The sequence below is a fragment of the Bos grunniens genome, chromosome 22, assembly GCF_055505025.1.
Source record: "Bos grunniens cultivar Pamir isolate PY7600 chromosome 22, Bosgru_T2T1.0, whole genome shotgun sequence".
NCBI classification, from domain to species: domain Eukaryota; kingdom Metazoa; phylum Chordata; class Mammalia; order Artiodactyla; family Bovidae; genus Bos; species Bos grunniens.
In genome coordinates, this window is record NC_141186.1 from 50229380 (window position 1) to 50246368 (window position 16989).

Consider the following 16989-nt stretch of genomic DNA (forward strand, 5'->3'; position numbering starts at 1 on the left):
AGGACTTGCTTGCAACATAGTTCAGTCCAGTTCAGTCTCTCAGTTGTGTCCGACTCTTTGCAGCCCCATGGACTGTAGCATGGTGAAGCTTCCCCTGTGCTTCACCGTCTCCCGGAGCTTGCTCAAACTCATCGAGCAAGTGATGCCATTGAGTCCACTGAGTCAGTGATGCCATCCAACCATCTTGTCCTCTGTCATCCCCTTCTCCTTCTACCTTCAATCCTTCCCAGTGTCAGAGTCTTTTCCAGTGAGTCGGCTTGATGATGCTCTTTGTATCATGTGGCCAAATTATTGGAGCTTCAGCTTCAGCCTCCGTCCTTCCAATGAATATTCAGGGTTTATTTCTTCTAGGATTGTCTGGTTTCATCTCTTTGCAGTCCAAGGGACTCTCAAGAGTCTTCTCCAGCACCATATAGTAGGTTTTCCATAAAGACCTCTCAATCTCTTCTGGGCTGCTAAGCCGACTTCCCCCTCGGCCCACGTGTAGAACCAGCACCTGCCAGGCCCCCTGCCACTGTCTGCTGGCTATAGCTTCACTTGTCCCTGCTACCCCCCATCTTTCAGCACAGGCACCTCTGGCCCAATGGGTAGCCCCAGGCTTTTGCTGCCAAATCCGCCAATGTTCCTGCCCCAGAGGTCCCCCTGTTCCCTGCAAAGCCTTGATTTTTCTTCCCATGATCTTAACCTGTGGCTGAAGGCAGCCACCAGGAGACTGAGGATGTTGTGAGCCTCAGAAGTTGGAGTGTGGAAACTCTTACTACCCGTTTGCTCTTAATTACCTTCCCTCCTTATTTGTCTTCCTTTAACGGCCTGTCAACCAAAATCTCCCGCCTTTCCCTCAGCACCAGCGGCCTCAATTAGGGGCACATCTGTGGAGGCTGGAACTGAAATGCCCAACTACCAGTGCCCACTGGCTACCCCCAGCCTGTGCACAGGTACCTGAAGACCTGGGTACTCTTTGGGGATAGTGCTGCCATCCTGGTGTCAAAGGGCAGGGACGCTGTCCCCGACATTTCTCACTCTGCCCCTGCAGAGCTGGCCTTAGGAAGGGCCCACCTAACCCCAGAGGGCACTCAGGAGAGGTGATCACTAGGAGAGGTGATGCCTTTTGTGCCAGTTCCCTGGGGCCAAGATCCAGGCATTTATCCAGCAAACAAACGGGAGAGGATACCACGGGCCAGCCCTTCCCTAGGTATGGGGGAGATAGAGATGCTAGAGACAGCTATCAGTAGGAGGGGCTGGGAGAGGGCTGGTTAGGTTAGCTCAATCTCCTTGACTCTTCTGTGAGGCACAGCCCTCCTCACCCCACCATCTGTCCAGCAGAAAGGACTGCCCTGCCCAGAGGTTGGGGTGGGGATGTCTGGTACAATCAGATATCTGGCTTGTCCTCCATAGAACTGGCCTGGCTTGGCCTCCCAGAGTCCACTATATCCTTCCTGTTCCCCAGCCTCTGGGCCTATCAGCAGTTTGGGGCTCAGTGTATCACCTTCCTTTGGTAACATGTTTGGGACCTATGGCAAGCCCCAGTCTGGCCCTTGAAGACTCACACAAGTCAGGGAAGAGGATACTCCAAAACTGTCTTCCCAGCTTGTGAGGGTAGGCAGGGGTGGGGGAGCCCAGACAAGAACAAGGAGCCAAGTAAAGATTGTCCTGGGTTAGGGTTAGGGTTAGGGGCTTCCCTAGTGGCTCACACTGTAAAGAATCTGTCTGCAATGCAGGAGACCCGGGTTTGATCCCTGGGTTGGGAAGATTCCCTGGAGAAGGGAATGGCTACCCACTCCAGTATTCTTACCTGGAGAATTCCATGGACAGAGGAGCCTGGCGAGCTACAGTCCATGGGGTTGCAAAGAGTTGGACACGACTGAGCAACTCACACACACACATGAAGGTCATCCTGAGCCCTATTTGCTTGCTGCTCTCGGGGTGAGAGGGGAAGCTCTGCCTTTTTCAATTCAGGCGTTACCACTCTTCCCCCTCAACTACAAATCCTCTTTAGGCTGACTAGTAAGTAGGTGATGGGAGACTCGACTCACTCAGCTACGATAAAGCAGGGGCTGTTGCTCAGGTGGTTACTGGCCCGCAGTCCTAATACTAGGCACAGAATCAGTGGGCAGTTACTGCTTAGGGGGTCTTGCTCTGTTCCCGGCTGGCAGGGAGCATTCTTTCATTCTGTCTGTCTGTGCCAAGGGCAGAGCAGGGTCCCAGGGCAACTTCAGAGGAATCTCAGGGATGCTCTCTCCCAATCACGAGTGTTTCAGTTTACCAAGTAACTCATTCCCACTCTCACTTCATCCTGGAGGTGGGGTTGGGCACTCACACAAGCCTTCAGAAGGGAAGAGACTGAGGCTCTGAGAGGCCGGCAAGCTGCAGAGTCAGGACTGACACCAGCCCAGCCTTCTCCCAGCAGCAGGGAAGAGCCAGGAGCCTCCAGGACAGAAGTGATTGGACTGTGCAGGGGTGAGCTTACTGGCACTGGAGAAGTTTAAATAGAGGCTGTGTAAGCCTTGGGGGCTGGGACTTGGGGCTGTCCTGCTCACAGTGCCCATTTAGCCCAGGGAAGTGAAATGAACGGCTGCATAGGGCTGTATCTTGCCATTCCCAGCCCCACATAACACTGCAACAGGACCTGGTTTCCATTCAGGATTTTTTCTTTCTCTCAGGACCTCGGCACCCAATCCCCGCCAAGGGGACTCTTGAAGGTAGTTGGAGCCCCTGGCCGTGTGAGTTCAGCTCCTCTGCCCTCTACAGCGGTCTCTGCTGAAGCCTGCCATTCCACCATTAAACCTGTGACTCCAGGCCTTAAGCCTGTTGAAGGTCGAGCCCCCAGAAGGGTCACACACGCGCCTGCAGGGGACTCTTCCCACGAGTGCGGCGGCGAGGAGCATCGCAATCTGAGGCGTGCGGCAGGGCGCACATCGGGAACTCGGACCGCGGCTGGGGCGCGGGACGCGCGCGCCCGGGCTCGGCTCGGCCCCGCGGGCCAGCAGGGCCGGCTCAGGGCGGCGCGGGGACGAGGGGCGCGCGGGCACCGGCGGGCGCGTGGCCGCGGCGGGGGCGCGCGGGGGCGGGCCGGCCGGGGACGGGGGAGGGCGGCGCCGGCAGGTTGGCGGCGGCCGCTATTTGAGCGCCGGTCCCGGACCCGGCACTCAGAGCGCTTGGAGCCGGCGCGGCGGAGAGATCGCAGCGCGCATCCCGCAGAGGTACTGCGGCTCGGGCAGCCCTGGAGGCCCGGAGCGAAGAAGGCGGAGGACGAAGAGAGGCGATTGCCGCCCGCCGCCCGTCACCCCCCCACACACACCCAACCCGCCGCCGCCCCCCCTCCCAGCGGCGCCGCATCTTGAATGGAAACATGGCGGTGCCGGCTCGGACCTGCGGCGCCTCTCGGCCCGACCCGGCGCGGACTGCGCTCCGATGGCCCAGCCGCGGCTCCCGGCTCGGCCCCGGCGCCCGGCGCCCGGCGGCGGGTCCCCCGCGCCCGCTGGCGCTGCTCCTGCCGCCGCTGCTGCTGCTCCCGTTGCTCGCCGCCCCCGGCGCCTCAGCCTACAGCTTTCCTCAGCAGCACACGTAAGTGGCCTCGGCCCGCCGCGGGACCCCGGCCGAGCCCGGATCCCCACTTCGCACCCACCCCCAGTCCCCGGCCCGCGTCCCACTCCGGGGCGGGGGCGCCGGGTCCTGCCGCCCGCTGCGCCCGGGGGTGGCGACCCTAAGCCCAGAGGGCGGGCAGCCGGGGTCCCGGAGCTTCTGGCTGCGTCGCGAAACTTCCCAGCGGTGCCCCTTCTCCCTCCCATCCCCCAAACCGCGCAGAGGGAGATCTCGTGGGATGGGGGTGGGGGGTCCGAGCTTGCCAGCTGATTGCCTTGGAGCTGTCGGGGTGACAGGGGAGATCTGGGGTTGCGTGAAGGAGCGGCCAGAGACCCCCTGCCCGACGGAGTCGCAGCCCCGCGTCTGGCTCAGGCTTCCTCTCCGATAGGAAGCTGGCGCTTTAGATCCAAAGGTGGGGGATCCCTCCACACCTGTCTTCGCTGGCCTTTTTCCTTTGAGAAGCAGGGCTGGATGCAGAGAATGCGAGCACCTCAGGGGGTCAGTGTCCCTTCTGCCCGCCCGCCCCCCACTACACCTAGGGGAAAGGTCCCCTGGAGGTGAAGGTGCCAGAGTGGAGGCAGAGGGTGAATGACAGGGAGGCCCCCCCCCGGCCTGCCCCTGCTGCTGCTGCCAACAAGGTAATAGCAGCTCGTGGCCCTGCCAGCTTCCGCTGGTCCTCCGTGGTCCTGAGCCTTCTCTCCCTTCCTGAGAGCCTGGCAACTCGGGCATCCTCCTCTGGGCCAGCTTGGCCAGATGTGTCTGGGGTTGGGAATGGATATTCAGTGCGTGTGGCCTTTAGGAGAGCAGCTGTCTGTGGGCACCGTGGTCCAGCCGTATGTCGGTGCCTAAACACCCTTGTGGCTTAGGGGTACGGTGACCACCTTGCTGTCTGTTACGTGTCTCTGGGTCCGAGGAACCACCTGTCCCTGGACTCCTGCACCCAGTTGGCCACACTGGGATTTGGGGAAATGAGTAACCAGGCTGCTTAGTGGCCAGGGGGTGCGAGGGCAGGGTCTGGCCTCGGGGAAAGGGCAAGACTGGCTCTGCGTCATTAGACCAGTTCTGCCCAAGGGTAGGGGCCCCTGGTATTGCGTACTCTGGCTTGTAGGCTCTCCCAGATGAAGAAAAGCAAAACTCAGGAAAGGCTTTGCCCGAGTCTCTCTCTGTCTTGTCATTTCTCTCTTTGCACAGCCTGGCTGTGCTCAGGCGGGTGATCAGTAGGCAAATTACAGGTGCCGCACGGACGTGTCCTCTGTCAGCCGTCTGGATTTTTCGTGTGTGTATGTGGGGTGTGCGCAGGTAGAAGAGAATCATATGGAAGTTCAGGGTTTGTGGGTGCGTTATTGTCTTTCATTTGCTGTGATGAAAATGAACTTCAGCCCCAATGTTTAAAAAGAACAAAAGCATTATTTTTTTGTTGCTGTTCTTTCTTCCCCTCAAAACCAAGACACAACTGTTTTTCCCCCCCGGGCTGATATGTAGCTCTTTGAGTGAAGGTTTAAGTAGATGTCTGTTTTCACCTCTTCCCACCTTGCTCCCTCTCCTTGTGACCTGCAGTGGGTCAGATGGCTGCTGGGCCTGCGTTTTACACCTGTGAGACCCTGACCGGAACGGACACCTGTCCCTCTGTCCCCAGTCAGAAGATGGGGAGGCGGGTGTGATGACAGCGGCACGTTTCCAACTGGATGCTCGTCTCTTGTCGATCTAGTTGGAGCTGATTTGAGGGTTTGGGACATGTCTTGCAAACCGTAACTAGAGAATGAGAGTGGAGTGGGCTGGGGGCTGTGCGGCTCTGAGGGTCCAGGGGGAGGGGACTAATGGTGCGACGACACGCGGCGCTGGCAGTGACAGCCAGCGCCCTTCAGCTGCCCTGGTCCCACAGATGTCGACGCCCACTGATCCTTGGAGGGAGGAAGGGGAGGGAGTTGAGTGAGGGTCCCTCCCCCAGCCCCCTGCATGACCGGGCTTAGTTGGAGTTGGGACTTTTGCTGAACTGACAGGAAAGGCTGAGGCTGCTGCCCTGGGGCTGCTCTGGCCGGTGGCCTCTGTGAACTCTCCCCGGTTAGCGTGGCCCGGCTAGGATACGACTTCCATACAGGTGCAGGTGGCTTTCTGTGGTGGGCAGTGGGACCCTCAGCCTCACGGCCCTAGGGTGACAGCCCCTCAGTGGAGAGGGCCCTTGACGCGAAAGTCATTTCCTCATTAGTGTCTGGCAGCGTGACAGGGCCCAGCTTTGCAAGCTGCTGGGTTTTAGGCAAACGTGGGTTTGGGTCTGTAGTCGCTTTGGCAACATGGGTCTCTGCCCACCCGGCAAAGCAGACCCCGGCTGCTGCTGGATGGAGGAGGGCAGAGGAGTTACTGCTGGATGGAGAACGTGGCTTTGATTTGCGGGGGAGGTGCCCTCTCACCTCCCCTGGACCTGGATCTGGTTTTCAAACAAGGCCAAGGCCACGTGTGCTCAAGTACATGTGTGTGTATACATGCCCTCGTGTGTCTGGGCTGAGGTGGGGCACATGGAGTCGGAGCACACGTTGCCCGTTTCACCTGCTTCCTCCTGTTCCCTGTTTGCTGCTGGCTGGGGGCGGCCCTCACGGCTTGGCCTCTCCGGTGTCTTTTCCTTTCCCAGTTCTGTCAGTCTCCTTCCCCCTCCCCTGCCCCCTCCTTTGGTCTCTCGTCTCGTCTCCCACCCCTCCCTCCACTTCCTTGCCCATCCCTCTGATCTCTCTGTGGCCACCCTGCCCTACCCACCTCCTTTGTCATCTCTGTTGGACTGCGGTCCCCTGTTCTCCGGCACTCCTGGGTTTCTCTGTATCCTGTTCCATGAGGTCCGGGCTGAGCCACTGGCTGCATCCTCTTAGTCCCACTCCTCCCCAGTGATGGTGCTGGCCTGCACCTCCCTTCCTCTAGGGGATCCCGAGGGGTCTGGGCCCCCCAGCAGATTAATGACAGCTGGGTACATGTTCCTTTACCCGAGTGCCCACAATGGGGCATGCGTCAGTCTAGCTACGGTTAATGGTGGGTGACGTGTGTCTGTCTGGGCCTCCGAGCCCACGTCTTCACCTCCCTGTGGCTCCCCCTGTTAGAGGGAGGCAACATCACACATCTGGGTCCCCCGTTTCCCCAACAACCTGCCAACGGCTTTTGCAGGAAGCAGGAGGGGGCGAGGCTTCGCGATCTACTGCCACTCCCACTGGCTGTCATCTCGCCTAGCGCTCTCGATTCGGGGTGGAGGGACCCTTGGCTGTGGTCCACCCCCAGGAGTCACCTTTATTGGGTCAACTCTGCCAGGCTGAGCCCTGAGGCGGGAGTAGCCTGTTTGAAGACAAGCCCCCTCCTAGTGTGCGGGTGAATCTCCCTCCCGAGTCTCTGGCACACTGGTGGCTCCAAGGAGAGACTGACTCACAAGTGGAGTGAGCCCTTGGTGCCACCCTCTCTGCGCCCCCCCCAACCCCCCGCAGTGTGCAGGGGTCAGCCAGCTCTCGGGAGGAGGCAGTCTGGGGACATGGTGGGTGTCAGGTGTGGGTCCCGAAGGCTCAAGCTTTGGTCTCCAGATCTGACCTTCTCCATTGGGGTGACCTTGCCTCTGTTTCCCCAAATAAGATAATAGAGAATCTGCTTAAGAGGCTAATGGTGAGAATTAATGGGAGAGGGTGTCACCTCTGGCGGCAGAAAGTGTTCTGGCACAGGTGGGAGTCCTGGCAGCTGTTGATAACATTAACATCTACCCCTGATGCTACAGCATGCTGGGCCCCCACCCACCAATCTTTCCACATTGTTCCCATGGGCTAAGCACCTCCCTGTCTTTCTGCTTTGTTATGCTGTCCCCTCATCACTGCTGCTTTTCTCAGGGGTTTAGATGCTTCCTCCAGGGTCTCACACCCACACTCTCCGGAGGTCTCTGGGTTGTGCCACTAGCTCAGGCTGTAGCCCCCTACCAGAGATATCATCTCTGTGAGGAAGAGCACTGGGCTGCCTGCCTCATTCCCTGAAGCCCACCTTGACTAAAGGTGGAATGTCACCAGGCCACTGGTGGTCTCCCCTCACTGAGCTTGGGCCAAGCCCCTTATTCACATTACGTCCTTGACCTCAGACCCCATGGTCATGCCCATCCTGCAGATGGGGAGACTGAGACTCAGAAAGATGGAAGAACCTGCCCAAAGCCCCATAAGGACCAGGGCAGGGAGAGGACTAATCTTTCAGATGTTTTGGTGCCCTGCCAGGAGGCTGGGCACACCTGGGCAGTGGGCCCAGGAAGTTGGGATGGAGATGCAAAACTTGGGTATTTGGGAGAAAATGAAGAGGCCTAAGACACATGAAACACACCTCGGCTCCCAGTGGTAACCTCTCCTGCTCTGTCCCTCGGTTCTCTTCTGGGTCTCAGGCAACCCTGAGGGGGCCTTCCAGGGCCCTGCCAGCCCAGTGCTCAAGGCCCCTGTGCCTACCTCCACCCCCTCCCACTTGTACACAGGGGATCGTGGAGTGCCCCCCTCCCCCTGCCCAGTGCAGGATTTTCCTTTTTCGGGGCTTTGAGTCACGTGCCAGGCATGCCTGTCATGGAGGGATAGGCAAGAGGGACTTCATCTCAAGACTCTGAGATGCCATCTCCCTCTCCAGATTCCAGTATAGTTCCAGAGGGAAAGGTCAGGGGTGAACGGGATGGGGATTGTTCATGGAAACCTGAGGCTGGATGCTCTAGGGCCACGGCAGTTTTTTCAAGCCTGAGGGGACTTCCGAGGTCTTGGACCTTAATAGATGCTTGCATTTTCATGCTGTGTGAACATGTGAGGCCTAGGGGGCTGGGGAGCCAGGGTTCTATCTGCTAAGAAACTGTTCAAGGGGCAGCTGGAGGTTTGGGAGTCAAAGCAGGCAGGCATGTGGCGTGCGCCCTCCCTTGGAGGGTGCTGCTGTCTGTGGGTTGGGAGTGGTCTCTTTCTCCTTCCCCTTCCAGCACCCACCCACCCTACCCAGTTCCATCCTCATGGGCTTCCAGATTCAAGATCTGCCTTGGGAACAGGTGACCTCTGTCCTTAAGTGAGGGCTCAGGGCCTTAGGTCTGGGGAGGGGCACCAGGGCCTGGGGTGCTCTAAAGATGAGGGTGGGGGGCCTTCCCACTGCTGGCTGCATCTCTTCAACCAATGGGGGAGCCTCTCTTCGTGTCAGGTTGGTTTTTTTTTTTTTCCTGGTGCCTACTGTCTAAACAAGAAGCTACAGAATCAATATTCGTATTCCCAGAGGGAGGTGTATGTGTGGTTTTTAGTTTTTTTCCTTTCCCTCCCTCTCTTGTCCTGTGTAACCCGAAGAGCCTCCCGAGCTGCCTGTGGCTAAGGGGAGGAGTTGGTGGTGCAGGTGGCCATGTGGATCGAGCTGCCCCTGGGGGGCTTACAAGGGACTCAAGGATGCTGTCATTTAGGTCCACAAGCAGGACCTGGGACAGCGCTCAGCCAAGCCCTGCACGACCACTGGCCACTGTGGGACTCAAGCAGTTGGTTTAGTGTCTCTGGCCTAGGTCCTGCTTAAGGATCACCTACTTCCCCTCCCTCCTCACCTGGGCCCCCTCTTCCTGGGGCTAGTCCTGCCTGCTGGGCCCCTGGCCACTGCTGGTGCCGATGACTGAGCCTATGAAGGATCTGGCCTTACAGAGCAGGAAAGCCTGTGTACCTGGGGTTACGTGGAGGGAAATCTTCAACACGGGGAACCTAAGGATCCCCAACCTTGTGTTGGCCTGGTCCTGGGGGCCTCTGTCAAAGGCAGTCCCAACCCGATTCTCTCAGTTGGCAGCTTGCATTGTGGTGACCTTGGACAGCCTCATCCACCCCCCTGGGCCTCAGTTTCCTCTTTTCTATGGCTCTTCTGAGTCTGACACTGGCAGTGCCTTAAGAAGACAGGTCCAGAATCTTCCTGCTCCTCTGCACACTCTGCTCCAGCTATGGTGGGAGGCCTGACCCCAGCCTGAGTCCCACTTCCCCAGTGTGAGGAGCCCGCGCCTCTCATACTGGCCTCTGGTCACACCTTGGGTGTCTGGAAGCGGCTTCTCAGACTGACCCATTTTGAGCTGTGATCAGCCTAATTGTTTAGCTGAGAGGGAGGGGTCCCGGAGGTCTTTGCCGCTGATTATTAACCATCTCTCCCTACCTTGGAAGTGACTCATTAAACAAAGGAGAAAGAGGTGGGTAAGAAGGAGGAGAAGTCACCCCCTCTGTCTCTCTTTCCTGCTCCCCTTAGACCCTGGGCACCTTGTTCCTGCCTGGGTGCCTTCCTTCCCTGCTGGACGAATCTTCCTGAATGAGCCCCCTCTAGACACATACAGAAGTTCTGCCACGCCTCTCACCAGCTGTAACCTTGCGAGCTTCCTCAGCCTCTCTGGGTCTTGGGCCTTGTCTGTAAAATAAGGTTCCCTTGATTGTGCTGCCTCATTGGGTTGGGCTGTGAAAGGTCATGAAGGATGAATGACAAAGGCAGGGGATTCTTACTGGATCTCTGAGCGTTCTCAGTCCAGCTGGGCCCGTACTCCAAGTGCTAGGCACCTGTCCCATTGCCCATGGCGCCTACCACCCAGCCAGGCTCTGAGACTCCATTGTGGTTTCTGGGTCCTTTCTCCTGTGCTTGGCCGTGGCCTGTGTGCACATGTGAGCTTATGTATGGAAGTATCTATATATTTGTGCTTTTATGTGTGTTTGTGCACATTTGTTGGATATATTCACGTGTGTGCACACTTGTGAGAGTGTCCATTTGTATATGAAGGTGTGCTTGTGTGGGTGCGTGTGAATGTGTGCCCGTGTGTGTGCTTCATGCATATGTGCAGGTTGTGTGTACATGCACGCGCATGTGTGCACACAGGTGTTAGTGTGTGCCTGTGAATGTGAATATGGGTGTGTGCTTCTGTGTGAGTGTGCATAGGGAAGTGTGCACATATGTATGGTTTATCTCTGCACCCAGAATGCGCTCCCAATGCCCACCTTCTGCACCCGCCTTTGAGGTTAATGCCAGGACTCCACTGGGCAAATGCTGGCAGCGGGAAATAAAGCAGCCCGGTTGTCAGGACCAGTGTTGTGCAAACTTTTATGTCAAGAACAGCCTGAGTTAAGGCTGAGCTGAGAAGTTTGATCATCTACCAACTGGCTTGCTGACAGTCTGCAAAGGCAACACACAGAAGCTGCATCCTTGTAATTCAAATTTTTGCAAATCGAATGGTTATTTAGATGCACCACAGGACTTGGGACTCTGAGAAGCTTGGTGAGTCCTTTGTGAAGCGCAGCATCTTTGCTAACAGCCTTTCCCAGGTGGAATCTGGATGGGGGTGTGGGGAGCGAGTGGAGGTCGTAGCTTAGGCAGAGTGGAAACCCTTGCTGTGTGACCTTGGCCTGGCGTGTTTTTCTCTAGGAGTGGGTGCTGCTCACTTGCACGCTGAAGGGAGGGAGACTGGCCTCCCGTGAAGCATCTGCTGTGGGTTTGGGGTTCTCGCTCTTAGCAAGACATTTGTACAGTCAGCTGCAGGCATGATTCGGGTATAAAAGCTTCGACTTGATGATGCCCGCATGTTCCTCTATTTGGGATGCCTCCAGCAAAGCTCTTCTTTTCAAGGATGAATTTTTGCCTACTGGGTCTTCGTAAGCAAGGCAGTCTGGGTGTCTTGTGCTGGGTGCTGGCCTTTGGGATATGTGCGCCCGGAGCTGATGGGTTGTGATGTCTAAGAGAACTGCAAGTTTTGCTTTCCTGGCATTCTCAAAGCCTGTATATTGTCAGTGCTTGGATGCCCCAGCAGCCTAGGTATCTTGGGAGGCTTCTGCAGAGGTCTGGGGCGCCTACAGGGGCTGTGAGGGTAGGGAGCCTGGCACGACAGTCTCTTTGGGCAGATAATGGGCCTTGCCTGAGTCCCTGATTTGGGAAGGAATATCCCAGCCACAGAATCCCCTGGTAACCTAGATGCCTCCATTGTACAGAGAGAGAAATTGACACCTGAGTACCAGAAGGAGCCTTCAGGCCCCACATTTCCTCTGGCTACACACAGTCTGTGGGCAGGGCCCAGGCTCCCATGTGGGGCTCAGTGCAGGCTGCCCAAAGGGTGCCACCCATTCAGCCATCCTTGCACCAAGATATACAAATGATTCTCTTAAATAAAAACATCCTTGACATGACATGGGAGCGATTTGAGGCCTCCTTTGGCAAACCCCACGGAGCAAGGTGCCTGTGGTGTGGGACCCCAGTTCCTGGTGTTTCTCTGGGGCAGACGTTGTTGGTACCCTTGTGCCATCTTAGAGTCAGCGAGGCTTTCAGGGGACCCTTGGGAAGGACACCTTGTTGCCAGGTGGGCATGAATGGGCTGGGGTGTTCTGAGATGGGTAGAGACCCCTGACCCTGCTGCAGGTTTCCAGCCTGACGTGGCTGATGTGGCATTTTAGCCTTGGTAACTTCCCCGCTCAGTGCATGTTCTCCTCCCTCCTGCATCGCCTGAAATGCTATATTTGAAGCCTTAAAGGTCAGGCCTGGTGCTGCCACTGGTTCCAACAAACAAACAACAAAACAACCCACCTCAGCCCTGCCCCCAACTTCACTTATTGGAAAAGAGAAGTGAGCTAGCAGAACAGGCCTCCATGCAGGGGGCTCTCCCAGATGGGCATTTCTCCTTTCTCCCTGTGAGCAGAGGCTGGGGTGGGCATGGTGAGAACTCAGGCGTCTTCCCTTCCTTTCCTGGACCTGCCAGGCATGCTCTAGTGTCTTTCACTGAAGGTTAGCTATGACCTTGAACTCCAGAAACCTGCTGTGGGCAGAGCTCCGCTTCTCACCTAGCATTTGGGGGCCTTCCTGGGCTGGCTCTGGTCTCTGGCTACTAGCTCTTTGACTAGACTCCAGCCAGGCCAAGCCACTTGCAAGTCCTAGTAGGAACTCTGGCCTCTCTGCCTCCTGGCTGTGTCCCTATTTTAGACTGGCCTGCTCAGCCTGAGTATTGAGCCAAGAAGCCTTCCAGATCATTGCTGCCTACTCCTGTGGGCCTCTCCTCCAACCCTGTGCCTCCCCCAACTCCCAGCTCTGTGCTCACTTTGTAGGGGCCTTCCAGGAGTAGGCATTGAGCTAACTACTAACACTTCAAAAGCTGAGTCCAAGGAATGGCTGCTAGGAAAAGAGGCTGCTTCTGTACACACCTTGGGAATCCTAGCATATTAATTTTTTTCATCATGGTTAGACTCTCTGACAGGGAACCCAGAGGTGGGTACGGATAGGTTGTCATCAAGGACCAAGGCTTCACCTGCACTCTGCCTGGCTGGTCTTACTTTGGTGTGGCTGTCTGTCCTTGACTAACTTCCCTCATGGCAATAAGATGGCTGCCACAGCTCCAGGCATCACATGTCCCAGACATTAGGAGTAAAACAGGAGATGTTTCCTCTGAGTTCCTCTTAAAAGAAGGCTGGGAAACCTAAACCAGAAGCCCCTAGCCAAATTCCCCTCACATCTCATTGGCTAGCACTGGGTCACATGTACACTCTAAACCAATCACTGACAATCAGGAAGGTACATTGTGATTGGCTCAAGCTAATCAGGATTTACCCTTGAGTTAAGGATGGGGTCACCTTGGGGCTGGAGGCGGCAGAGATTCTTGCAGACTTGGGTTTTGTTAGCGAGAAGAGGGTTAGTGATAGAACATGGGGAAGCAGGATCTGTTTCAGGGTCAGACAAGAAGACTGACAAGAGGAAGAAGGAAGGGAGAGGAAGGGAGAGTGTTCACGTTTGAGGAAACATTTGTAAAGGAAGTAATTTTAACCACATCATCAATCACTGTGATCTGAGCCCCAGGTGCTGTATTCCACATATGCTAACAAATGAAATCAATCCATTTTTAGTCCCATTTCACAGACAAGAAAAATTGAGGTTCAACAAGGCCAAGTGATACTGAAATCACACAGATGGTGAGTGGTGAAGGCAGGATTACACCTCAGCACTTGGGTCTGGGCACTTAGCCACTACTGCACACAGTCCTTCTACAGCCTGCCTCCTCCAGAGAGCCCCCAACACAGGACCCTCAGGGTACCCCACACTCCTGCACTCTTCCATCACTCCCATCCCTCTGCCCTTCTTGTCTCAGTTTCTCCCTACTCCACCCTAGCCCTCTCCGGCTTACTGTGGGAGCTTACCCTCCTCCTCCCAGCCTCAGTGTCTTCAGCATTCCCAGGACCCTCTAGAGTGATGCATTCTTCTGCAGCTGATGATGGCGCTCTCCTGCCACCCCATCTGCAGAGCTCCCACCTCTGTCCTGTCCTTTAAGCTGGTGCTAGGAAGACCATGGCCGAGGGGGCTGCTTCTGATCGGCGTAGTGACAGGCCCGGGGGGGATCTCTGCCCTCAGGATGCACAGCACGAGGGCAGCAGCCATCTCCTTCCATAGAGGTTTAACAAGCACTTCTTGTGAACTGAACATGAAGTAAGCCTGAGAGAGGTTGGGTGGGCTGCACAGGGCCCTGCCAGCCCTAAGCAGGACGCCACCTATGGTCTGGCCAGCCTCTGCCTGTCTCCTAGTACTTGACTGGCAGTCGCTATTTCATGAAGCCTCCTCTGACTTCCCTGGGCAGCTCAGGGGCTTCCTAGGTGCCCCTGAAGTCTCCCCTATTCTTTTCCTGCAATAGACCTGCTGCTTCCCCTTCCAGGCTGTATGCCTGGAGGGGGCGGGGGTCACGACCACCTGTCGTCGGCCAGAGCTTCAGGCTAGCACACATCAAGTGCTCACAAAATATTCGCTGAACTGAGAGTCAGCACAGGTGTGTCTACAGGTCAAGCTGCTTATGTCTCTTTAAGCTGGACCAGCTTTTACAGGTTCTAGGACAGGCTCCCATGTGGCCCTGGGTTTGTTGTTGTGACAGGACAGAGGCCACCTCATGCAAGGGCTCTCTTACAACCGATGCCCCAGCTTGGGGACTGCCTCCTGGGGGAGAGAGATGCAGGCGAGGTCCAGGACTCCATGGGCTGTGTTATTTAATTGGGTGGGATAGGGCCTGGGCATCAGCATTTTTCTGGAGCTGCCCCAGATGAGCCAAGGTAGAAAGCTATGGCCATAGAGAATAGGAACGTAAACACAGGAGCCCTCCCCCTGCCCTGCTCTGCCCGCAAGGAGAACTGAGGCTTCCAGAGGAAGGGGGTAGGGGCCGGTGCACTGGTCCTGGGGAGTCTCCTGGCCCTGGTACCCGTGGAGCCAGCTGTTCACAGGTGTCTCTGTACATGTGGCCAGTGGCCAGAGCGTGCAGCCTCCGGCCACACATTTCAGGGGGATTTCAGGGCGATCACCCGGCTGCCTCAGCTGGCTGCCATGTCCCTTCCTGACTGCCCCTCTGTGTTGACACTTTCTCGGGCCTCATCTGCACTGCTGACCGCTCCATGGCCCTCCCATGTCTCAGGACCTGCCTCCTGATGGCCCAGCCCCACCTAAGTCCCCTCCCCAAACCTGAGCTGTCTGCGCGCACAGTCCATGGGAGAGATCGTCAGGGAGGAAGAAATGGAAGTGAGGCCAGGAAAACGATAACCGCACATGAGTGGTGCACGAGGCAGCATCTGAGGGGTGATGAGACGCAGGCCCTGGCGGGCTGGGGGAGGTGGGGTGGAGGTCTGACGGGTCCTCTCAGGGTCCCCAGCCATTCCTGAGGCCTTGGGTGCCCCCGCCCCACCCCAAGTCAGGGCTCTGGGGGCCCCAGGGAGAGTACCAGGACCCATCTTTCTCTGAGAGCAAGCACTGATGGGGAACAAGGACAAGGGGTGGGGGAGAGGCTTGGCCATGTGGATCCAGCCTCAGTTCTGCAAGCTCCAGGCAGGCCCCATCCGTCTCGTGCTGCTGAGCTCCCTGAGGCTGCTGCACCCCTGCGTGCTGCCTCGTAGGAGCCCATGACCGGGGCTCTGCCTGCCTCGTGCCCCGCGGCCCCACATTCCCTGGCACAGAGTGGCTGGGGAGGGGTGGCGGGGAACAATCCCAGAGGCCATTAAGCCGAGTGATTTACATGGTTTCCGAGCCAGCGCTGGGGGAAATATATTTCACAGGTGATTTCCAGACTGCTGGCGTATGCAGGAGGCCATTACTCTAAAACGTAGAAGGGTGGGGACATCACGGAGCCGTCTAGAGGGACCTGGAGCCGTGGGCTTTGTTGGCCTCACTGTACTATCTGCCTGCTGCTTGCAGGAAAGCATGGTCCAGGGGATGGGGGTCGAGGAGGGCAGGAGCTGGGGCTATAAAGAGAGCCGCATATGTGACTATGAGTCATTTCGTTCCTCAGTTTTCTAATCTCTAAAATGGGATCCTGTTTTCTATATTTTATGATTGTGAGCACGCGTGCATGCATACTCAGTCACTCAGTTGTGTCTGACTCTGTGCAACCCCATGGGCTGTAGCCCTCCAGGCTCCTCTGTCCATGGGATTTCCCAGGCAAGAATACTGGAACGGGTGCCATTTCCTTATCCAGGGGATCTTCCTGACCAGGGATTAACCCCGGGTCTTCCTGCATTGGCAGGCAGATTCTTTACCACTGAGCCACCTGGGAAGCCATGATTGTAAGCATAGAGCAGGTCAAATGCCAGGGCAGAGGTGACCACAAGTCAGTGCAAGGGGGCCACACGGCTGTTGGACAGCCTATGGGTTTGGTCCTACCTGAGACTCCTCCTCGGTTCATCTTCTTCCAGACGGTGCCTCCCCCGCTGCGGGCACATTTGTTCCCTCCACGGACACTCGCCACAACCTGCCGTTCATTCATTCTCTCCACGCTCGTGAGCATCTGCCGTGCACCAGGCACTGACGAGGACAGGCAGACAGCAGTCTGGGGAGATGATGTAGACAGAGGACATGCTGTGTTGGGAGGTGACAGACACCATGGAGAAGGGACAGGATGAATTGGGAGAGGGGTTAACTAGAGGGGGCAGGTCAGAGTGGGCCTCACTGAAACATGAGGAAAACCTGGAAGGATGGGAGAGTGGGAGCCACATGAGTATCTAGGAGGAGAGTGTTCTAAGCAGAGGAATGGCCAGTGCAAAGGCCCTGAGGTGGGATGTGGTTGAGCAGGAGGAGGATGGGAGGTGGGGAGGTCAGAGGGCAACAGGGACCTGGACAGGCTGGGCCATTAAATTAGCATGACTTTGAACTGGGTGCCCCGGGAGAGATGTGAACAGAGGAGCACCAGGGTGGTGGCTGTGGTGGTTGTGAGACATACCGATGGTCCGGGTATGAGAAAGGACAGGGGTGTCAGGAGATGTCAGGCAATTGGCTTGAGCAGCTGGAAGGACGGTTTTCACCAGGTAAGCTGGAAGAGGCCTGGGAAAAGTCAGTCCAGGGGACCAGCAGGTATTGGACACACTGAGTTTGAGATGCGGACTAGGGGTCCAGATGGAGAGGTGTCAAAGCTGGATATGCATGTGTGCCTCTGGAGAGGGCCTGGAGGAGCTG

General features: G+C 56.9%; 1 protein-coding gene across 4 annotated transcripts in view; it reads left to right on the forward strand.

The window, feature by feature from the left end:
- The first annotated feature begins 3213 nt into the window (after window positions 1-3213).
- Window positions 3214-16989, forward strand: part of CACNA2D2 (calcium voltage-gated channel auxiliary subunit alpha2delta 2) — a 140366-nt gene continuing 126590 nt past the window's right edge. For all 4 annotated transcript variants that reach the window (XM_086367876.1, XM_086367874.1, XM_086367877.1 and 1 more), the window contains exon 1: window positions 3214-3564. In XM_086367876.1, the coding sequence (XP_086224002.1) occupies window positions 3350-3564 (215 nt within the window). In that variant the 5' untranslated portion in view covers window positions 3214-3349. The remainder of the gene's footprint in view (window positions 3565-16989) is intronic.